General features: G+C 45.2%; 1 protein-coding gene across 2 annotated transcripts in view; it reads left to right on the top strand.

Moving 5' to 3' along the window:
* The window catches only part of LOC144163826 (organic cation transporter protein-like), a 152703-nt gene that overhangs the window by 50695 nt on the left and 77881 nt on the right, over positions 1 to 24127 (top strand). For both annotated transcript variants that reach the window (XM_077694521.1, XM_077694523.1), the window contains exon 3: positions 8316 to 8419. In XM_077694521.1, the coding sequence (XP_077550647.1) occupies positions 8316 to 8419 (104 nt within the window). The remainder of the gene's footprint in view (positions 1 to 8315; positions 8420 to 24127) is intronic.

Here is a 24127-nt window from a genome sequence, read left to right as displayed (position 1 = left end):
GCTCAGGAGCAGACCGGTCCCGGTTAACCCGGTAACAACGTAGCAAACGAAACGGACGGACTGCTAAACGGGATCCGGACATTGCGGTGTCGGACATTTCGGTCCAGCACGTTTCAGTGTGGACATTTCTGTGCACGGACATTTTGGTGCACGACGTCTTGGCCCAGACATTTTGAGTGAGGGGATGTCCCAGGCATTCTTTGAACATTTTAGCTTTAATATTGTAATTTCGTGACTTGATATGATTTTACGTTGGAGACTTGTACTTGCACCGCCGCTCGTGGAAACGAACGCTAAACCCTGGCGGAGCATTTCCACGTGAAACCCAATTTCTGTAACAGATGGTAAAAATTAACGTTGTTAATTTGGATCCATTCAACCATTTTTCTGTTATTTTAACATTCATGTGAACAACCCTAATATTTTAAGTGTTACCAAAGCGCTTTCCTTTCACTTCACCCAACGGTGCAAGACGCTGCTGCTTTTAGTCTATTCCTCCCCTCCCCCCCCCCTTCCCCCCCAAGAAAACTACCGCAAAAAAACAACAGAAAAACGCGGTCGATTAGGCGCGTGTGCATTTCGTTTCAATTAATCTCTCAGTCAATATCGCCTTCGTTGCATTCGGTGTCAGTTCTGCTTAAAACTAACAAACCAACCGTCGCACATACGGTGGCGTCACTTAGGGGAGGGGAAAGCTGAGCCCCGCCGGCAATCATCCCCCTAAGTAGAGAGAGAGGGGTGTCACTTGTGCTTCACCATTGCATCGACTGGACTTCGAAAACTTGAAGGCGACTGTTGCCGCTCTCGTCACACTAGCCTATTCATTTTTTTTTTTTTGCTCCTTATAATGGGAGAAAGCGATGTATACCTGGGGTGTCCATGATATGCGCGACCTGATGAGTTAATTCACAAGGGGGCGATTGAAGGTGCAGAAAGAGCGATTCCTGGAGTTGGGGCGCCATCGGTATGACCGGGACGCGCGGAAGGGCGTAGCCAGCAAACGATAGTGGCCATTGTGTTCTCAGCGGCTTTTGGGGTGGCTTTTTGTGTCACATTATAGAGGTTTCGTGCGCCCATGGTGAATGTAAAGCTTTTTCTCTGTTTTAAACGCGAAGTGTGCTATGTAATTGTTCTGAATGTATCACCCAATTCCTGCAAAAGCCTCCACTAAGAGGCTAGCAGTATGTTCTAAATAAAAAAATAAAAAATCACTGCGGTGACGCTTCGGAGACCATGAACTCCACCACGCCAGTAGGATTTTTAGGGGAAACCGAAAATAATATGGCTGAAAAAGAAATCTGGTCGAGATTCGAGCGTACAGGTGGGAGGGGGGGGCACTAGAACAAAGAATTAGAATGTGGTAAATGTAGGCTTGTAAACATTAAACGAAGGTTGGTTGTCCCGAACACAATGGCTGGATTTTGTATGCACAACCGGTACGCGCTTAATCAGCATTTAGGACATTAGAACCTGCGGCTGTTTCCCAAATGGCCCGTTTTTCCTCCACGACAATATCCTAGACCAGTGTTCGCGAATTCATTTTAGCAAGGCAGCCCAGCCTACGTAATACTCTTCATAATGTTCTCTTCATTCTGATGGGCTAGCTAATGTTTGTTACTTTTGGATATTGAGAGTGCGCATGTAATTAATGTAATTTGAGGGTGTGATTTAAAAAAATACAAAAATTGTCTTAGGTAAAAAAGAGCGAATATAAATTAACAACCTCTCATAAATGAAAAAAAAAACGTGTTCTAAAGAATTCAATCGGCTGCATAACAGGTGTCCCCAGGAAGAGGTATTAAACAAAAATATAGAAATGTAGAATTTCTAAAAATACCTGGCAAAGATCGAATATGGCATAAATAAAAAAAATAAATTCACTGCTCCATATCGTTGTCCATAACCCATGTTAAGCGGAAATAAAAATATAACGGCTGTCGCAAACAGGCAAGCACCGGATAATTTCGGCGCCGAAATTTGGACACCGAAATTTCCGCACCGAAATATCCTGCACCGAAATGTCACCGAGCCGTCTGGAGTTTGTCCGGTGCTCCCTGAAAAAATTCGCCTAGGAGCGTTTCTTTTGATTATCTTTATCTCTAGATAATCTGCTGCCGGTGGTGTTAATATTCTTATAATATATGTAGTTCGATGTGAGTTTTAAATGTCTCACTTAATTTCGACCCAGGATTATCCGACACTATATTTTAATTTAAAAACCTAATTGTAACGTTAATGTAACGACACGTTCCAATTTTCGAAGTGGAACTGGAACGCGTTCCTTTCGCAATAAAGGAACTTGTAATGGGAACTCGTTTCAAAATTGGCAAGGAACGAGGAACGAGCTTTCGTTCCTATTTTGGAGGAACGTGTACAACACTGGATGCTAGAGTTCCTGTATATAGCTCCTGCAGGGAGCTAAGAGTTGCGTGACCAACCGCCATCTTTGTTATCCGGATTGCTGCGGGAAAGCCGCCCGTCGCGGGTGAAGGAGCCTCGCCGCCACGCTTCCGACGGCGGCCGACGCGCGGTGGGGGCGCTTCGGTCGGCGGCGCCTCACGCTTCTGCGGCTGCTGTTCCTGTTCCTGGGTGGGGCGTGGTGCCGCCCGCGTCGGTGGCTGCGGCGCAGCCGTAGTGGGGGCTTCTCTGCGCTGCATGGATAACCGGAGTGTCGCAATCACGGCGGCGCGTGGAAAAGGGTCGCGCAACTCTTAGCTCCCTGCGGGAGCATATACAGGAACTCTAGTAGATGCAAATCCACTGTGCCATCTATCGATGGGTCCGGGAACCGGTTTCTGCGAGGCCGCGGGCGGGTCTAGTAACCTGCTCCTACCCCTGCTCACAGAGTAAGAACAAGATAGGAGGGGAAACGGTACTTCTTAGAGTGACCAGATAACGTCACAAGCGCTTGCCTGGGGTTAAGCTGGCGTAATCTGTCGCGGGGGGAGAAACTGCGCGGCCGCCGCGATCGCAATTTAACTACGCAGCCCGGAAATAAATTGTGGCCGCTATAATTCCGTCTATCAGATGCCGCTACCATCTCCTTCGCCGTCGCAGTAACGATGCTTTGTAGTCAGCGTTCTTGTGACATTACATGGTCGCTCGCCCACGCTTGCCGCAATGGGCCTTTTTGCTCCGACACATGTTCTTGCCCCGTGCCGATCTGCGTGACGCCCGTTTCACAGCAGACGTACGTAAAAGCAGGACTTCCAACAGCTCTGCTGTTAAAAAGGCGATACTGTATGCGAGATGCGTACCGAAGCCATTTTTTAGAATTTGAATTTTCCTTGTTTTCCGACCTCTGATCCTAATTTATTAAGGCTAGTGTTGCGGTGCTCCTTGAGCTGGTTACTTGCATATTGCCTTGGTTTTCTGAATCAAATCTGTAGTTTTAAGGTGACGTTCCTTCTGCCTTATCTTTCTGTTTTGTGCTCGTTCTGGATTTCTTTAATATTGAAGCATCCCAACCCTTTATTCTTGTTCTTTTTGATACCAAGCTTTATATCCTTCGGTATTTTTGAAAATTTTGAATGGATAAACTAATTTGTTTATTGAAAACTCAGCTCGACAGGAAGACTTTGCATTCAGAGAGCAAGCATAGCTGTATTATGTTTTGAGCGAGTCAATTTTGCTCCGTCATTTCAGAGTATACGCGACTACCAGAACATATACTATTTGCGGCTATTCATGCCGTTTTTTTAAGCACGACGTGGCTGTTTCTCCTGCCGCTGTACTCGAGCCTATTAAACACTATAAAATGTTAGGCCCTAAATGCTCTGAATTACCATTCTTTATCGACAACGGTAAACTACGAGCAGTTGTGATCAGTTTATAGCAGGAATCCCAGAAAACCCCGGCGCTGTTTGAAGTTGCGGCGCGCAATGACATAATTTATTTGTTGAACATACTAGAAACTGCTAGTACATACATTTGTAATTATAAAAAATACTGGCCGCCATGTTTTTTTGGAAATTGAAAGCGTTGTGTCATATCTAAACTTGACTTTTCTCCGCGCTGCTGCTCAATACCGGTTGCTGGAGACAACGGTGGATTGGTGTTCTTTTGATTGAAACCACTGCTTTCATAACCATAGGTTTCCTCGCGGCTTTCCTGCTGTAGAACAGGACTGGAAATCACCTGAACGCCCGCGTTCAACGGACAGTCAGTTGTGATTTTTCATGCCCTTAAAGGGGCTTGTCGACTTCGGACGCAAATGAGAGGTGTTCCTGTGGTGTTTTGCAGCGTTGACCAAAACCAGGAGGTTTGACATGCACCCGACCTGTATTCGTATATGTCTGCAAAACACCATTTGCCGTGGCGACCTGTCCGTTGCATTAGCACCTCTGGCAGCGATTTCTCTTAAAACTTTTAAGCGCACTGCCTGGAAGGTTCGGCGAACGTTCCAGGCAGTGCGCTCGACCATCTCTGACTACACTGTAAAAATCACGGTCGATCACTTCACTCCACTAATCGTTGTCTTAAGAAAATTTTGATAGCAAACATCTTTTGCTCTCTCACAGCAATGTAAATATTGTAGCTGTGACCAAAACCTAGCTTGCAAAAAAATTCGCAATAGTAAAATATTCTACGGAGCGCTGTAAACCAATTTGAGTTGATAAAAAAAACCGCGCTACCGTTCGACACTCCTTCACAGTTGCTAGTGCATCTCAAAATGTGCTTTTCGGGGAAGCAATGGGGTGTTTTTGTGCCATATGTTATCATTTTTACAGCTGTTGAAACTTTTTAGGGACAATGCAGCAGCATAGTTTTTGTATTGTTGACGGTAAGGGCACGAAGAAAAATATGGTAATTGGGATGCCAGCCGTTTCGGAGCGTCAAGCACATTGAACTTTGAAGAATTTGCGATACCGCTCATGTTCAGGCGCTTATCTCAGTGTGCGGCGGTTTATGAAGAATACACACTTGAACTCTTTTGAAATGGTGTATAAAATTGTAGTTGAAGAAAAATTCATCCTGGTCTAGAATTCGAACCCGGGACCACCGCCTATTTAGGGCAGTACTCTATCAACTGAGCTAACCAGGAGGCTAGCCGTTTCTAGCGCGAGAGCGAATTGATCAGCAACTCGAAGTGATGGACAGCAGTCCTTAAAGAGTCCTTAAAGGTTGACGTCGTGAAACTTTCCTTCCCTGAAATTTACTCCACTTTGGGGATTTCCCCTATATCTTGTCAATAAACGAAGGGGTGTATCGTGTGTGTATCGTGGCTTGCGAAGGGGTGCATTGTGGATTGCGCATTTATCAAGTGCTACGACATAGAGCATCTTGAACGAAAAACTATAATTATCCGCGGGGTCTAAAAGACGAATCATTTCATCATTCACGCTGCTTTTCAGGCCCTTCAGATACGTTGCTTGCTGTTTGCTCATGAAGTAGTGCCGCTTGAGCTCTTCCATTGCGTCTAGAAACTTTTCCGAAAATTTGGCAGAACTTAAGATTACTCGTTCTTGCCTACCGCCAACACTGGCGATGCAGTGAGTAAAGAAGTTCCCTCCCTCCCTGCAGCCCTGCACCATGCCCTATCCTTACAAATTGACAGGAGGTGTCGTCCTTGGTCTTTTCCGCTTCCGATTTCACTGACTCACTTCGTCTGCGGCACCGCAGAAGGCCGGAAGATACAAGTGGAATCACTTTTACCAAGCACACAACACTGGTAGAGCTAACCAAAACATGCGGTCTCTCAAACTGCGTGGCCGCCGCACCTCTGACCTGTCGCAGGAGAACCATCGGTTCAGTAAAGTGAACTGACGGCCCGCGGACTAAGCCCGAGGCGGCCGCTCAATATAAAACTTATTTTCTCGCTTAAAGCAGGAAAAAATTGGCGCAGCTTGCACTAGGGGTGTAAGCCTGGAGAAGCAGCAGAGCTGGCGGCACCTCTTCCTTCGTCGGAGACCCCGCTGTTGCACCTCACATTTTTTTCCGAACTTCCGCTGAAAGTTCTCCATGACTGGCAGGCCAGGATCGTTGCGTCCGCAGGCTTTCACACGATTACCAACGTGGACCGCGTTAGCACGCGCTATAACGCGCGGCCTAGTCTAAGGCCAACGCCCGCGCTACGAACACAAAGGAAATGCTCTGCTCCCGGAATGCGACTGAAGTTTGCAACTTTGAATGTGGATGTGTTCAGGACCCTTCAAAAACACCTGCAGCTGGCGAGTCTATTGTCCCGAAATCATATAGATTTTATTGCTGCGCAGGAGACAAAAATTGAGAGTGTGGAGGTGACTGATGGAGCTTTGCGGTCGTTCCTCTTAGATTACGAGTGGCTGTGTCACACTAAGTAGGTCTCTCAGCCGGCTTTTGCTTGTTTCTGAGGAAGGGTCTGTCCTATTCTTCGTGAGGGGTGGTTGATTTGTTGTAGTCTTGTGTTGTCTTGGGCCCAATGGCGTCTGATCAAGGTGTACTCTCCCAATGACCGTGTCAAACGAACCCGGTTTTTCGAGAACTTAGCCAGTTATCTAAGCACAGGTCGATTTCTTGTTTTGATGGGCGACTTCAACTGCGTTTTCGAGCCCGGGGACAGTACTGGGACGCCTACTTCTCGATACAGGAGCGCTGAAGTCTTGTCTTCCCTTCTTGCGACTGCTGGGCTAGTTGATACCGAAGTGCCGTTTCGATCTCCTTGCTCGTACATACATCTTGGAGGAAAGTTCCACGTCTTGACAGGATTTACGTTTCCTCAGCGCTCCTTTGCAGCAACCCCAATTCTAAGGTTAAACCGATGCCTTTTTCTGACCACTGCATCGTTGTCTTGCATCTAGGAGGCGGTGCTCGTTCTGCCTTCTGACCGCAGTAGGGCCTTTGGAAACTTAAGTCATCGGTTCTAAAGGATGAATGTTTTGCAGCAATGTAAGTGCAGTATTGACGAGTAGCTTGTGGTCAAACTTGCCTTTACTTGTTGCATGCCAAATGTTCAAGCAGGAAGTTCGCGGGCTCGCAGTTGAGACAGCTTCGTTAAACAACTATCATAGACGATGTGAAGAACAGCTGCTGACGCAGAGCCTGTACCAACTATACGATGCAGATTATGAGGGGCCAGGTGCATGTCTGAAGAAATCTGAAATGTTAGCTTCAACAATGGCACATTGAGATACACTGGAACCATCGTGCGTTCCCGTAATAAGCATCCTACGCGTACTCGTCAGGCCTTACTAGATGAGCATCGCCGCGCGGCTGCCTAGTCTATAGGACAGATCCATTCTAAAGGTGCACTTGTAAGCACCACGGAAGAAATTATATTGTATAAGAAATTATATTATACAAGAAATTCGAACAACTGGAATTGTTCTGCCGCGCTCGGTAGATTTTATTTTTGCGAATTGTTTTTCCAACCTAGGTTTTGGTCACAACCATGATATTCAAATTGCTTTGAGAAAAAAAAACTTTCCTAAAAAAATTGGTTCTGACAACGAATGGTGTAGTGAAGTGATCGACCACATTTTTTTAGTTTAATCGGAGGATAGCCCAGCCTACTGTCTGGGACGTTTGGCATGGGATGACCCATGTGCAAGGATGTTATGCCAGTGGTTTCTTTGTAGAATATTCCTGAAATTGTTTTTCGTTAAATTTGCTGAGGGCCTTGTTATTATAATTCAGAAACGTTTATTTGCGAATTCCTGCTCATGTGGGGTTTATACTTGAAGTGTGTTTACTTAATGTAGAAAAAAACATATGGCGCTAGCCAATAATGAGGTCTGAAGAGCTTGCTCAAGTCCTGGTTGCTGTGTTTGTTTTTTGTTTTGTTTGTTTTTGTTTTTCGTTGTTGCTGTTGCGGCCGTGGCGTGCAAACCTTCGGCATTGCTTCTTGCTTGAAACGAGCAATTTTTCCTGAATCACTGCATAGAAAACAACACCTCGTAATAAATTTTGAATCTACGCACGTTTTAAAGTTCTCCAAATAGGAATTTTAAGATTTGGATTTAAGCGAGAAGGCTACATCTAGAGCACAAGTTGCGCAGTACTGGATGACTGCATTATAAATAGCTCAGACCGCACTGGGATATTTAACCGGCACCCAAATTTCAGCCCACGCCGTTTACCTGCTCCATCTTCATCCCCCCAAAAAAATCAGGAGGGCCGGAGGTGAAGCAGCTTACACGTGGCCAGTTGCAATTGACCGCTACTGAGCGCTATAATAGAGGATCTCGGCCACATTGGAGTACATTTGACTCGTATTTCTTTGTGTCACCCTTATTCATGAGAGGTAACTTGCACCTGTGGGAGTGGTTTTTCTCTGTGTTTTTTTTTGTGTACAGGGGACGGCGATAACGATAACTAAGATGATTGTGCTTGTGCAGTGGGACCTGGTTTGCGGCCGTGGCTATCACCGATCGGTCGTGCAGAGCGTAGTCATGGCGGGAGCTCTAGTCGGTGTGCTGCTGTTCGGTGAGATGTCTGACCGGTAAGCTCGTTGACTAGTTGTATTATTTCGTGATGAACAGAGGGACAATGTCAGAAACATTTCCACCGTCCATCTGCCGCCAGAGGGCGACATAAGAACAGAGGACCACAGAGCACATGTGAAAGAGGCGTGGCGAAAAGGAGAACCTCGAGCTATAGGGTGCTCCAAGCGGGGCTGTTGGGGGAGGGTGGCTTGATAGAACAATCCCCGGAAAAAGAACGCGACAGCGAGAAGGAAGTACACGGGATGACGCGCTCTTTCCTTTCTACTATCTGTGGCTGTCTTTTTTCGCATTTACTTTATTATGAATTAAGTACTAGAGGATGGCTTCGTGGGCTAGATGGTGGCGCATCTTGAGGGGGTTAGCAGCGAACGTTGACGACAACACTCAAGAAATAAAAGAACTACAACCGAATTTATTTAAGCGAGAATAACATGTGCGCCCTATAAATAACTTATAAATGATTTACAAAGTTTTTTTCGTTCGCTAAGCCGCTGTGTTGCTTTTTGGACTGCTGAAAGGGTGAATCTAAGTTTTTTTTTATTCTTGCTGGGCCAGCTTGCATACTTTATAGTGTGCCAGTCAAGTGGCACATCAAAGTAGTCAGTTTCAGCCCTGCTATTTCAATCATCCGGCCTGCAGGAATTGCATGAATTATTATAGCGGTTCCGCGGGGCCCCCAGTACCGGTCTCTGTTGACGTTTCTGCGTGAAACCAATGTAATGTTGTATATATGACTGTTATGCCGTAAGGCAAACTCTCGCGAAAAAAAAGGATTTTTGTTTATGGGCAGGCCACGAGTCCGTGAATAGGAGTAACGGCCAGCACACTTCAGATACCTTCGACATACCATATATTAAGCTCGTCTGAAGTAACGGGCACACCCCCATTCCTAATATTAGTACACAAAATCTGCAGAAATTCAGAAAATTGTCTACTAGTGCGTTGCATTCTTATGCCACTTACCTACATTTTGTGTTCTTTGGAGCCGGATTTCGCTATAAGTAGGGAACGACGTCGGGATATTTAATTGTACCGAAGTTTTGTTTTGTTTCTTTTCGCCAATGACGTACATTTATGTAAGTAAAGCGATTAAGTGTTTTCACATCCCCAATTATGTATTTTCCGCAGATTCAAGGTGTAGTACAGGGATGGTCCGTTTTTGCAACTTTTTTATTTGTGTTAAGACAACACAATTTAAGACAACAATGTGTTAAGACAACGCTATCTTTTTTTGTGTGTTTTAAGCTCCTTTTATCTTCTTATTTAAGCCTGCGTTTCTTGAGGAGATCAATAAGATGTATATTTCTGATTTCGCCAGTTTCTCTTAGTCTGGTTTTCAATTTTCGGCATTTTTGTTGTTCAAACTTCTCTTTGACCAGAAATTAGAAGAATAAATGTTTTACTTCCGCCAATTCTGGATTTCTTGCTAATGCAGGGCTTCGCAAATGGTCCATTTCCACTATTTTTGTCGTATTTCCGACATTCTTTACCGGACCGTTGTAGTTTTGTTTTCATTATTCGGAGAAGATGCATAATTTTGAGTTCGTCACTTGGGTTTTGTAAAACATTGATTTTTTTTTATTTTTCTTATTTCTTGATTTCTGGTAAAATTTTATTTTTTATATATTTGTTATTTTTGGTTCGACCAGTTATCTCCATTTAGACTGTTATTGAGATTAAATCTGCTACTTCCGCCAACTCTGCATTTCCGTACAAATGTAGGACTTTAGCGGTTTGTTCATTTTCGTTATATTATATTGGTATTGTCAACATTGTTTTCGGGGATTTCTTAGTTTAGTGTTCCACCCGCCGCGGTGGCTCAGTGGCTAAGGCGTTGCGCTGCTGAGCACGGGGTCGCGTGTTCGATTCCCGGCCGCGGCGGCCGCTTTTCTGATGGAGGCGAAAAGCAAAAACGCCCGTGTGTACGAGATTTCGGCGCACGATAAAGATCCCCAGGTGGTCAAAATTAATCCGGAGCCCTCCACTACGGCGCGCCTCATCGCCTGCGTTGCGTCGGCGCGTTAAACCCCCACAATCAATCAATAGTTCAGTGTTCCAATTTTGCAGGAGATGTATAAGACGCATACTTTTATTTCACCAGTTCATTTTTTGCGAAGCTCGCAATTTGCGCTTTTCTTATCCTCGGTTTTTAGAAATTCTCTGTGACCAATTATCTCAATTTAGGCTGTTATAACAATTAGATGTGTTACTTTTGCCAATTCTAAATTTTTCTGCAAACGAAGAAGGTTACATGGTCTGCCCATTTTGGTTATTTTGTATTCGCATTCCCAGCGGGGCTGTTTAAAGGGGCCATGCAGAAAAAACACAAGTTCACTTCATTCGAAAGATTGCCTCGTGAGAATCATACTGACACCACTTTTAACGCACACTTCGCTCAAATAACCTATACAATAAGCACAGAGGAAATGGCCATGCGACCCACTAGCTCATTTCCCACAACCGAATCTCTGATGTCATCTGCCCAGCTGTGGCAGGCTGAGGCAGGCAAAAGCAAACGCAAATTAGGTAGGGTAGCTTAGGTAGCTTGCTGAACGAGTTGCTGAAATTAGTAGCTTGCTGAAATTAGGTAGCTTGCTGAACGAGTTATTCACGCTTAAATGTAATTCATACTCATTTTACAGCCGTAAAAATGGTGGGGTAAACAATGGAACCAGAGCTTGAAATGGGGCTAGTTGGTTTCTTACTCGGAACATTGCTGGCGCTAGGCGGGACAAGGAGTGCGCTCCTGTTGTGTGTAATTCGTCGTCCTTGTCCCGCCTAGCGCCAGCAATGTTCCGAGAAACAATGGAAGTTACGAAAATCACGTAAACATAGAAGTACCGATGCGCATGCACTGGTGTTGGTACTGGGCGCACTAGGCTTGTTTGAGCTGCACAGCAGTCCGCCGCTTTGAAGTTGTCTTACACGACACTGGCTGATTGGCGTAAGCCACGCTGTCTTGCGTGACCCTGTTTGTCGAGCATACCCCATGTTTCACGAAGCGATTACTTTCTACCGTAACAAAAACAAGCCAGGATCACATACGGTAAAAAATAAACCAACGGCGGACAACGGTCCGCGGCTCCGTAGGGTAGCCATCTGAGAGTACTGACGGTAAGCAATGCTGCAGACCCTAATGGCGCAATGTAAGTTCGTTTGAATGCCCGCCCCGGTGACTTCATGGCAGACGTCACAAAAACAAGTGATTTGGCGTGAGAATCAAGATTTTAACCTAAACTGACTAATTTCTCAATGAATACGGCATCGTTTGCTGCCGGAGAAGCGCGGGGGGTACTATAAAACACGAAATCTTTCGAATAAAACAAATAATTATTTTGTCTGCATGTCCCCTTTAAGCTTGGGCTTGGCACTTCGGCGTTAGCAAAAAATACCACAATAAATTGATCCTTTAGTGCAGAAAGCGGGCCATCTCCACTAACGTGAAACCTGAGGATTTCAAGGATTTCAAGGATTTATTAAACATTTTTCGGTACATACACATTGCACGTAGTTATTAGTACAGAAGGAGGTCCCAAAGTGAAACTGTCGGGGGGACCTCCTGTTAATAAATGCGAAAATGTTGTTAAAAAATATGTAGGCAGTCGAGGTACGGGTCAGTTTAGCACGCTAATTGGATATGCAAACACTATAACAAAAAAGTCTGCAATTATATCTCAGAAAAAAAAAGGTTTGAGTACTATAAACAGGGGGAAACACAAAAAGTATTATTAAGAAAAAAAGAAAAAAAAGTTGGCAAGCATGGCTGTGCAATGAAGAAGCAATATTTTGTACAAGTACTAAAATTTCGCAGTTAGGTACGGATCAGTGTAACACGCCAATAAAATATGGAAGCACTAGAACAAGAAATTATACAATATTAGCTCTGGAAAAACACGATTAACTACTATACGAGACTTTATTATTCGGAAAGATTGTTAAGCAAAAACGATCTTAAACTACTGTTGAATAAACGCATAGAATAAGACAATTTAATTGTTATTGGTAATGAATTCCATAGTTTAATGGCTCCGAAAATGGCTCTTTGTTTGCCGTAGTTAGTGTAGACCTTAGGCAGCAGTAGGTTAAAGCCTTGTGCAAATCTTGTGAGGTTGGTGTTTGTTAGGTGGGAATCTAAGAAGCTACTAATAATTATGCCATGTGTGCGAGCCCGAAAGATGATAGCACCCAGTTTTAGTTGAAAAGCAAGTTTTAGCGCTGGAATCTTCAGACTGGTGTATATGGGAAGCGCCGATGCGTTGTAAGGGCTGAATGTAATTAGGCGAACTGCTTGGTTTTGTAAATGATGGAGACATGACAAATGAGTAGAATATGTGTTTCCCCATGACGATACGCAGTAATTAAGATGACTGTGAACAAATGCATAGTATAGAGATATCAGGCTATGTTTCTGAAAATAGCTTCGAGATCTAATTTGTACGCGTATGCCAAAACCAATTTTTTTTTGTAAGTGATTTCACGTGGAGATTAAATTTCAGATGAGTGTCGAGTAGAACTCCCAGGAATGTTACTGTGCGTGACACAGGAATGGCGGTGCGTTCAAAGCAAAGGCTTGGAACTGAAACTGGATGCTTATTAGAGGTATGAAATATTAAATATTTTGTTTTTGTGGGGTTTATCTGGAGTGCGTTTATTATTACACCATGCTGCAATATTTTCGAGGTTTTTGTTTAGCCTTGCTGTTAGGGCGTCTAAATTAGGATCACCTGTTAGTATTGTTGTGTCATTGGCGTAAAGAATACAAGTTGTGCTATTTAGGCACGTAGGCAAGTCATTAATATACACTAAGAAGAGAAGTGGACCTGAAATTTACCCTTGCGGAACGCCTTGATTTACAGTTATAGGTTGGGAAGTTGCGTCTAAAAGGCGTACCACTTGGGTCCTGTCTGCTAAATAGCTCCGCAAAAGTGTTAGAGGTGGCCCACAAATTCCGAGTGATTCTAATTTAGAAAAAAGACTTTCATGATTAATGGTATCGAAAGCTTTCGTGAAATCAATAAATACCGCTCCAGCCCAGTGTCCTTTGTCAATGAGCTGTTTAATTTTATCTGTAAATTCTATAAGCGCAAGTTCTGTTGAAAGATTAGGGCGAAAACCAAACTGGCAGTTCGTTAGAAGGTTCAATTTAGCAAAATATGCCATTAGACGATCTGAAAAAATCTTCTCGATTAATTTACTAAAGAACGGAAAAATAGTTATAGGGCGGTAATTGGCTAAAAAATTGCGCTCTCCTTTTTTGAAGACTGGAACAATTTTGCCACGTTTAAGTTCAGACGGCAAAACGCCGGTCGTAAATATGTTATTGATTATGCTAGCAAGTACGGCGGACACGTCACGAGAAACTAGCTTTATTTTAAATGGGTGAATTAAATCTAACCCGGGGCCAGTGTTTTTTAAATTTTGAATTACATTATGGACTTCGTCAGCTGAGGCAGGACGCAGGTAAAAACTATGGGGACATCTAGGGAGGCATGAAACGTTACTAGCCTGTGTTACATTCACTTTAGAAATAAAAGTGTTAAATGAGTCAGCAATGTCCATAGGATTCGTTAAAGTCTGCATACCATCGTCAATTTCAGTTATAGAGGATTGCTCGTCACCCAGCTGTAGGAATTCTCTGATTAGTTGCCAGTTCTTATGGGTGTTGTTACCGTTTTGAAGAATTTTATTTTGGTAGTAGTTCTTTTTAGCTTGCTTCAACGTTGCATCGAGTGTTTGCGAATACTTTTTATGACGAATTTAAAGAGAAATATTGAAGGGCCGAGCTTTAACTTTCTTGTAAAGGTTGTCTCTTTTACGAATACGGAGGAGTGAAGCATGCAGTGTATAAGCATATTCTAGGTATAAGCATATAAACATATGCTTATGTTTAAACATATTTAGACATATATGCTTAAACAAATAAACATATAAGCATATAAACATATCAGTGTATAAGCATATAAACATATTCTCGGGGGGGAGGAGTTCTGCAGCTCTGCTGTAAAAGTCTCCAGTTTTTGAAGCACGAAGCGTTCGACCGCGAGGCGTTGGAAAACTAGTATCCTGGTGTGTTCTTTTAGTATACGTTTTTGCCCACAGAGATGAAACGTTATGGCGCGAGGCATTGGAAAACGAGTATTCCGGTGTTTTAGAACTGTGACTACATGAAACGACGACGACGGCAGGAGTCGCCGACTCCCCGGACCCCCAAGGGGATTCGCCCCTAAAAAAACTGCTCCCGCGCGGCGCGCTTGCCCGACCTTCGCGCAGCTGCGTAGGTGGAGCCAAGCCTCGCCTAGCTATGACGTCATCGCGCGCGCTGGCACCCCTCCTCCTTCGAGGAGGAAAAACTAACTTTTATTGAAAAACAAGACTTTTGGTGACGCTGATGGGTGGGGTCCCTGGTCCAAGACTCCACTGAGTCTGACCTTCTCCCGGGCCTGGTTGACTACATGAAGCTGGTCTTCCAGGTTCGAGCTGGCGAGGGCTGCCTCCCATAGCTCAAGTTTTTTCTCTGGTGTTGTGTCTTCACGCCAATTGCTGTTGCACTCCCAGGTGATATGGTATAGTGTGGGAGTGCTGCCGCAGGTTGGACATTCTGATCGGTATTTTCCTGGGTAAATAAGGCTATCTGTGGAGGTTTGGATAAGTATTCGTTTGAATCTGTCTCCAGGAGGTGGTTTCCATTGCGTTGAGCTTTTTGTGAGAGGGCGAGTAGAGTGCCCTGGCTGCCCTTAGTGCTTCCAGTCTTTTGCCATAGCCGTTGGGAAGTGGGGTGAAAAGCGGCATGCTGTCACCCGCCCGGTTCGTCAATTCTCGGGCAGTGCTGTTAGCCGCTTCGTTCCCCGCCAATCCCTCGTGACCGGGGTCCAGGTCAATCTGTGCGTGCCATGGGGTCTTCCTTTGATCTTGTTCAGTATGTTTGCTGCTACGCGTGGTATTCTTCCTTTAACAAAGTCGTAGCATGCTTGCTTGGAGTCTGTAATTATGTGCAGGCTCTTCTGTTGTATCTCCGTGGGTGAAACCAAGGGCTATTGCTGCAGCCTCCGCTTCCTCGGGATTCGTATTCTTAATAGTCAAGCACTCTATTAAGTTGTGGTCATAATCTATGGCAGCCGCCACCGCATCTCTGTTGTTTTTGTACATTGCTGCGTCAGTGTAGAGTGTGTTAGGGTCTCCATCAAGTTTTTTTCCTAGATATGCTATCCTTGCTTTTCTTCTTCCTTGGTAGGCTGTTTTGTCCATGTGTCTTGGTATTGGTGATATAAATAATTTTCTGCGTAAGTCCTTGTTGAGGTCGACTTTACTTGCGATGTTGAATTTATCAGCGGGCATGCCTGCTCTTTCGAGTATGGCTCGGCCTGTTCTAGTGAGTTGCAGCCTTTGTTTTTGAGCGATCCGCGTGGCTTCTTTGATCTCCTCAAAGGTGTTTTTTATGCCCAGTTTTTGTAGCGACTCGTGACCGTGCACTGAGGAAGTCTGATTGCGGTTTTATAAGCTCCCCTTAATATCGTTTCTATTTGATCGTTCTCTTGTTTGTTTAGCCGGTGATTAGGTAGGCTGTACGCCGCTCTGCTGACCACCAGGGCTTGTACCAGACGGAGAGTGTCTTCTTCTGTCATTCCTGTTTTGTTTCTTGTTATTATTCTTATTATTCGTGTTATTTGCTGTGTGGTCGTCTTGAGCATCTGTATAGTGTAGTTGGCCTTTAGGTTTCTCTGTATCCAAAGTCCGAGTATCCTGATTAATGAGACTTCTTTGATTTTTTGTCCTTCTAGAATGACATTTAGGTCTCCCGGGCTTTTGTATCTGCTGTTATAGACCCTGATTATTACTGACTTCTCTGGAGCACACCGGAGGTCGCTGTCCTTGGCGAGAGAATCTACGCAGTTCGCCGCCTCTTGAAGTGCTTCTTCCTTTTAAGCCAATGGGCCTTTGGTTGTCCATATGGTAATAACATCTGGCGTATGGTATATGTTTGTTATTTCCTGGAGTTTTTTTGCTAGCTTTATCATCGCTACATTTAAGAGTAAGGGCGATATTATATATCCTTGATGTGTGCCTTTTTTGGGCATTTTGAGCCTTTTGGATCTGACTTCTCCTAGTCCTATGCTTGCAGTTCTGTCTGATAGAAAAGCTTTCACGTAGTTGTAAATTCTCTCTCCGCAATGGAGGTTATTGGGCTCTTATAGAATTGCGTAGTGTGACGCATTATCAAAAGCCCCTTTTAAGTCCAGGGCCATGATTATGTGTTTACTTCCCTTGGGAATGTTAGTGAGCACCTCTTCTTTCAGGAGCAAGAAGGCGTCTTGCGTTGATAGGCCTTCTCTGAAGCCTACCATGGTGTGCGGTAAGAGGTCGTTGTCTTCCAGGTAGTTGTGTAGCCTTCTTAATATTATTCTTTCGTAGACCTTCCCCAAGCATGAGGTCAGTGAGATTGGTCTAAGCGCTTCGATTCCTGGTTCCTTCCTTGGCTTGGGGATCGCTATTATTTTAGCATGTTTCCATTCCTGTGGGACTTCTTCTTATGTCCAGAGTCCTTCATTTATGTACTTTGTTACTTTAGTGCCTCTATATGGTCTTCGCTTAAATTTCTAATCATTGCATTTGTTTTGCAGTCCGACCCGCGGCGGTGTTGTTTTGTGGAGCTCTGATTGCCACCCTAACTTCTTCCTTAGTTATTTCTGCGTCGAGGGCTTCATTCCGGTTTCCCTGGTATGGCTTGCAGGGTGCCGTCTTCTGTGTTCCCAGGAATTCGTATTTCATGGCTTTCAGCAATTCTTTGTTCGTGCCTTGAAACTGATGCGCTAGCTTTTTTAAGGTTCTATTACTTTCGGTCCTTGTCTTGGCTGGGTCAATCATGCTTCTGAGAATGGCCCAGGTTTTTGAGGTGCTCAACGTATCTTTCAAGGAGTTACAGAACTGAGCCCAATTTTGTTGTCCGAGCTGGTCTGTGTATTCCCGTGCTCTCGTTGTCAGTTCTTTAATTTTGTTTTTGAGCTTCTTGTTGCTCTTTTGCCTTTTCCACCTATTGACCAGACTACGCCTTGCTTCCCATATGTGTAGTAAATGTTTGTCTACATTTGGTTCTAAGTTTGTGCGTTTCACCGCTATTGTTGCGTCCTGATATGTTTGTTTCAGTTTTTTACTCCATTCTTTTATATTTCCAATAATAAAGACGACCTTTTCCTGTATTTCTCCCAGTTGGTGATTTTAGCTTCTCCCAAGGTTCTCCTGATCATCGCCGTGGGGATGGATGAGCTTATTATACAATGGTCACTACCTAGTGTTTCCTGTAGGTTGGACCAGTGTACACCTTCGGCGTTCTTGATTATTGCGAGATCCGGGCAGGTGTCCCTGCTAGTTTGGCCTCCTATCCTGATGGGACATTCTGGATTCGTGATCAAGGTTAAGTCTTCATTTTCCATGGCTTGGATCAGGTTTTGTTCTTTGCGTGGGTTAAAGTTATAACCCCACTCTCCATGGGGTGCATTAAAGTCGCCCATTATTACGAGTTGGCTCTTGTTTGGTATCTTAATGGTCTCCCTGAAAGTTCAGGTGAAGGTTTCCTTCTTGTTGTGAGGATGACTGTTTAGGATGAATGTGCTTCTTTTCCTCCTCTTGTTTGGGATTATTTCAATTAGAGATGCATGCGCTAACTCTGATGAGCTTAGCTTGTGCTCAATTGCGGTGAGGTCTTTGTTGATCAGAGTCGCTATGCGGGGGTTGTCTTTATCGATGATGACCTGGTATCCCAGAAGCGCTACGTTTGGGCCTGCCTCCTGAAGACATATAATGTCTGTGTTTACAGGGGATTGATCAATGTACTGTCTTAGGCTGTGTCTTTTCTTTTGGACGTTTCTGCAGTTCCACTGCCAGATCTCTAAATATTCCTGTGCTGTTTTTTTCTTATTCATCTTCGCTGGATATTTCATCTCCATCGTCGCTGATTTCTAGTATTTGTTGTCCTTCTTTTCTTATATTTTCCGGCATTGATAGCTTTCTTTTAATTTCGAAGCCTTTGGTTTTGATTTCATCCACCTGCTTTTGTAGAGCATCGAATATGTTGTTTATTACCTCCATTATTTGCATCAGGTAGAGCCCTATGCCTCTTGGGTCCTGCAGCAGCCCTTCAGGAACTGGGGGCTGGGGCAATGGGGGTGGTTAGGATGAAATTTTACCTATGCTGATAGTCGTAGTTGTTGATTTACTTCTTGCTAACGTCCTTGGAGGGTTCAGTACTTGTTTTTTGAGTTCTGCTATCTCAGCATTTTGGCGTGCAATTTGGTTTTTCAGCTGTTCTATTATCTCTTCATGTTTAGAAGTGATACTGTCGCCTTTGATATTGGTATCAGCCAGGGAGGCAGCTACATTGGGCCAGCTCACCTGATTTTCTTTCGATGCTCTTTCCGCCCTGAGTTTCTTCTTCTTGACCTTCGTCTCGTTGTTTTGGATGACGGGCCTCGGGTTGTGCTCTGGTGTTTGGTTTTTCACCGTAGGCTTTGATGAAGACAGGCTTTTGCTTCGTTTCTCCAAGCGTGGCCATTCAGAGCTCAACCATCGCTGTCTTTTGGATTTGTCATCTTCGAGGTCTCTTCTCAGTTTTCTTTGATTCTGGTTGCCCGGTGGGATCACTGCACGTCTCAGTTTCATCGTGGAGTCACGAGCCCCCGTAAGGTGGGCTTCCCGCACAATGCACACTTCACTGGACACTTGTGGCCCTCCACTCGGTTCTCTGTCAAACACTGATGGCATGTCTTGGCGTTAGGGGTCAGGCAGACATCAGAGCGGTGCCCGGGCTTCATGTACACATGGCACACTTGTCTGGTGGGCCGGTACAGGAAGCAAGGCATCTCCCCTCCGTAGTAGCAGACCACCTTCAGGACTGTGTTGCCTTCGAATGTAATCAAGGTGGTTTTGGATTTACCAAACATCCTTGCTTGGATGATCCTAGTATTTTGCGTCCGGATCCTTAGTCCGTTCATTAAATCTTGCGGTGTGGTGCCGGCCGGAAAACAATGCACAAAATACCTCACTTTCTCCTCGGAGAAAGCCACATAGGTGGTTATGTCCTAGCTGACCCCTCGAAGGGTGATTTTCGTGATCTTCCTCAACTCATCGGCAGCCTCTGTGTCAGGCGTGCTGACGATCAAGATATTCCAACCGTTTCTAGGTCAGACCGCATACTTGTGCAGTAGTTGTCTGCTGCCCTTGCAGGCTTCGGCGATCGCCTTGGTGATTTCTACAATACTGTGCTCTTTAATGGGAAGCCCTCTAGCTGCTTGCATGATTATTTTGATGTCCCCTTTTGGTAACGAAGGCAAACGCCTGCGTGGCGTGTTCTGCCCGCGGCTGGCAAAATTCGAAATGGTCTTGCCTGCGTGTCTTGTATCCTTTTCCAACTGCACAGGTGTAGCTTGGACACCGGATTGTCCTTCCGCTTATTTGCGCAGTTTTCTCTTCGCTCTTCGGCCAAGGGCTTGTTTCCGGCTGGCGTCGTCGTCATGGTGGTCTCCCTCCGTCGGCGTACTGGTGTCATTGTTGTGAAGTTCTGTATCTTCCTCGCTCTCGCCAGGAAGTTCCATGTGGGATTCGTCGTCGCTGACCACGGGTTGTTGCCCTGTGGCTTGGATTCCACTGGGTCCCGCCATGCTCTGCTCCTGTGGGGTCTCTAGTCACCCGGCCATGCCGACCGGGTTTGGCCCAGCGCGGCGTGGCCGACACGTTGGTTGTTCCTTTTCTTGGCGTTAGGCTTAGCGCAGCGTGTCACCGCAGAGATCTTCAATCACCCATAAGTTGATAAGGAATTCACTCACAGACGAAAGAATAATGTCCGCCAGTGCCTCTGGACGTCGGGTCGATGCTTTCACCAAAAGATTTGGCATCCAAAGGGATTTTCCGGAGGAAAATAGACTTTGCGGCTGGAGCCGATAGATAGTGTGTTCGCTACTCTCGTCCCCTCCCCACTACTTCGAGAACACCCTGCGCAGTCTGGTTTGTGGCGTGATCTCCCGCGTGCTCTTCTGCACAGTTCACGTGCATTCATGCCTCAAGTGGCAAGCACCGAAAAGTTCGCGCTACAGATTCCAAGTTCGCGCAGCCGGTTGCCGCCGGTTATAGGGCGTGCTAAGGGTCCGCTTTTTGAGAGATGTGAAAGCCTGAGGACAAAACTATACGGGCCTGCAAGTCATGAACTACTTTTGGCCGCTAGTTCGCAAATCCACGTCAGGGGCAACCGCCGAGTCTCTGGCGAAAGGATAGATGAGGCTCGCGATCATTGTATATACTTTAATGGCCGAGTGTTCATTGCTCTTTCGGGGCTAACGACGACACCTAGCAGAAAACATCACTGAGTCTCCAAGCATAACCACGCAAAAAATTAGCGGAAGCCAGAATAACCTATTTAAGCCGTGATGCTCCGTATTGGGGGAAATAATCCCATTTCTAGGTTCAAAAATTCTGTATTGTCAGCATTTTCCCCTGCAGGTTTGTCAAGAATCCCCTGCAAAATTCCCTGCGTTCTCTTTCTGCAGCTGATATAGCTTTATGTAGATTACTGTTCGGTTTTGGGCGTCAGCCAGCGCTTCCTATGTCTACTTTACGTGGGCTTCCGAACGCAGATGTCGTTCAGATAATCATATTTTCAGCCTTCAATGAACTCCACTACATCTGCCGCTCAGCAGCATTTGACTATGCAATTCTTCGTTTTGGACCAAAAAGCATGCTTACTTTATATGCTAAACTTCTAAGTTATAACTGCTGGTAGGCAAGAGAACAAGGCATTGTTAGGTAATTGCGGTAATTTTAGCTTAGCGCCGGACTGCTGGCGCCATCTCATGTTGACAGCACGCGGAGAAAGGTGCACCCGAGATACTTTTTTTAAGACGAAAGTGTTTTATTCCGGGAAACACGAAGATTTCACGACGTAATATCCGTCACGAAAATCACGCCAGTACAACGAAGCATGCGGTCTGTAAAGGGTGCACCCCCGCACATTACCTTCTTGCAGAGAAGCAACCTTTAGTACTAAAGAATACTTTATACTTACGGTTCTTCGCTTTCGGGTTTTATATTTTAACACGAAAATGTTTTATGCCGTCATACACGAAGATTTCACTGACGTCATATCCGTCACGGAAATGACGCCAGTACACCTTTTCCAATGCGACTCGCCAGCAAAACGTCGCTCTTCAAGCACACCCACAAGACAGCCGCCGACATGCAAATCATGCTCAGCAGCAGATTTTGCTGCACATTTCACTTTTGTGTTTTACCGATTCCTCTGACAGAGGAATCAACCACAGGTGTTTTGTATATTGCGCAGAAATATGTGAGAACAGACTTCACGCCTCCACCCGTTGCCGCTTCAGGCATTACTAGATCGTTCTCATGGAGTATAATTTCCTCTATGCTCCCTTCTGTTTTATGAACTGGATTGCATGCGGTCTTGAATGCTTGTGGCTTGCGGGAACACGAATGCGGATATTTCAACATAAATGCGACGAAGTGTTCAGGGAACATTTTAAAAGAAAACAAATAAATGACGCGAGGTGCGGTTTACTGAGATTATTTTTCCTTTTTGCTCGAAGACTCCTAAAATCCCCTGTAGCTAGTAAAGATTTCCTTTTCCAATTTTTACCAGAATTACAGCCAAAAATTCCCGGAAACAAGGAAAATTCCCCGCACGGAATATCACTGTCTAAGTTGGGGCCGCCAGCTTCGCTGTTTCTCCAGCCTTCCACCACTAGTCCAGGGTGCTTCAGTTTTTTTATCTCGTGAGTTTGTTGTTGTTAATTCTCATTTTTTTAATTATCTCTCACCAATTACCTACATTTACCCTATTTTAACGATTAAATGTGTCACTTTCGCCAAATCGGCATTTGTTGTTGAAAGGAAAGGGGTAACATGACATGCCAGTTTGCGAAATTTCTATTCCTATTTATAGTGTATTTTTCGGAGCTACTTTGTTTCATTCTTCCTTCTTTTGACGCTATGGTGAAGATGCATATTTTGATTCTGTCAGTTTTTTTTGTACAATATTTTTTTTTCTAGTTTTGATTTCTGATATTTTTATTTCTGCTCCACAAATTGTCTGCATTTAGGCTATTGAATGCGTTACTTTTGCCAAATCTGAATTCTTAGTGCCAATTCTGAGCGCTACATGGTCCTGGTTTTGGGAGTGTTCGGCAAGAAATATAGGCAATAAAAGGCGGAATCATAATTAAAACACCAACGTATATAATATTAAACACCTCCAAGATTTTTGAGAAGGTTGAAAGCTTTTTTTTCTCCGTCAAGCGAGCCGTTTAGGATAGTTTGTTATAATTACAAACGGCAGGTCGCCCGAAAAGCGTTTTACACTTGCGTGTCTATATTATTCGTTCATGAATCATACACCCACCTACAGGCTTTTGTGTCGCTGGTGTTGCATCCGGGAAGGCCGACCCGAGCCTAGCTCCGTCGCCTCCGACATACGTGTGGTAGCGTGATTTGAAGCGAGCGGCCAGCCAATGTCTCAGCCGTGAAGAAGACCAGAAGCTGAAGGCAAACCTAACTTGTTTACTTCATGACGAGAAATGAGCCGAAGCCAAAGAACAATACCCCGACGGGCGAGGTTACAGTACAGGACTCGAGTAGAGTGACAGCATTGATTTACTGCTCAAACAGGAATGAACTACAGCGCTTGGGGGGTCTTATTTATACGCAAAGCACTAACGGTCAAACAAGCCTTCTCTCTAGATTGTGGCCATGACACGAAGGGTACAGACACACACAACACTCTTTCCAGAGTTCGTGAGCAGTCGGTAGTAGCGGCACACGCTGAGTCCAAGAGAGGGGAGAGAGGAGGTCTCCGCAGCGGCGTCCGCGTCCTTCGGACCAGTTGAAGCATTCCTCGTCTGCTACCGCCGCAGTTTGAATCACGCCGATAGCGAGCCGCCAGTGATCCAGACATGTAGTGACACGTTTGGATCCGTCGGCTTCAAGAGTGTGCCACCGACAGTGATGGCTTGCTTGAAAGGCGCACGTAGTGGAGGCTTCGCCGCACAGCCGAGAAGTATTGAAGAAAGCACAGCGGTGGGCTCATTCGTAACAGCTTCTGCGCCGGGGGTCCGAGATACCGATGGATAAGGGTCTTCAACCGTTGACCGGAGGGATGCTTTCGGAGAGAATGCTCACCAGATGCTCGACTCCAGGCATGGGCTGTACAACACCATGCTCGGGCTTCACCGGGCCGGCCACTGACGAATAGTGGCTTGCCAAAAACGTCTCTGGCTTGGTCAGGCAAGCAACAGAACAACACAGGAAGACACAACCACATCGGCAGCAAGTGCGAATACAAATCTACACTGAAGTTCTACCAGGCTTTTGGTTGCGACAAAATACGTAATAACTACACTAGTTATATTTTAGCCCAGCAGTACTCTAGCCAAGTACACAAACTTGAAAGGTGACATTTCGCGTGATTGGAAATGTCCCATACAAAGGAGAAACGTAATCGTAAAGGGCGAAACGTGCTCCAGGAAAAACAATGACATTGAGAAAGTCAGGCGTCTACAGGCCACTTTTCGCGCCAAGAGCCACGATTTGAGCTCTCGTCATTGCCCTGAGCTTTCCCCTTTTGGAATCGCACCTTAGGTGCGCCCTTTCCCTGACAGCTACTGCGACCGCGTGACAGGACACCGGTCGTCTTTTTCGACAATGGT

This window comes from Haemaphysalis longicornis, unplaced genomic scaffold (assembly GCF_048455015.1).
Source record: "Haemaphysalis longicornis isolate Haplotype H1 unplaced genomic scaffold, Haemaphysalis longicornis Haplotype H1 scaffold_1, whole genome shotgun sequence".
NCBI classification, from domain to species: Eukaryota; Metazoa; Arthropoda; class Arachnida; order Ixodida; family Ixodidae; genus Haemaphysalis; species Haemaphysalis longicornis.
The sequence above is the reverse complement of the archived record's forward strand: the minus strand, read 5'-3'. Positions and strand labels throughout refer to the sequence as shown.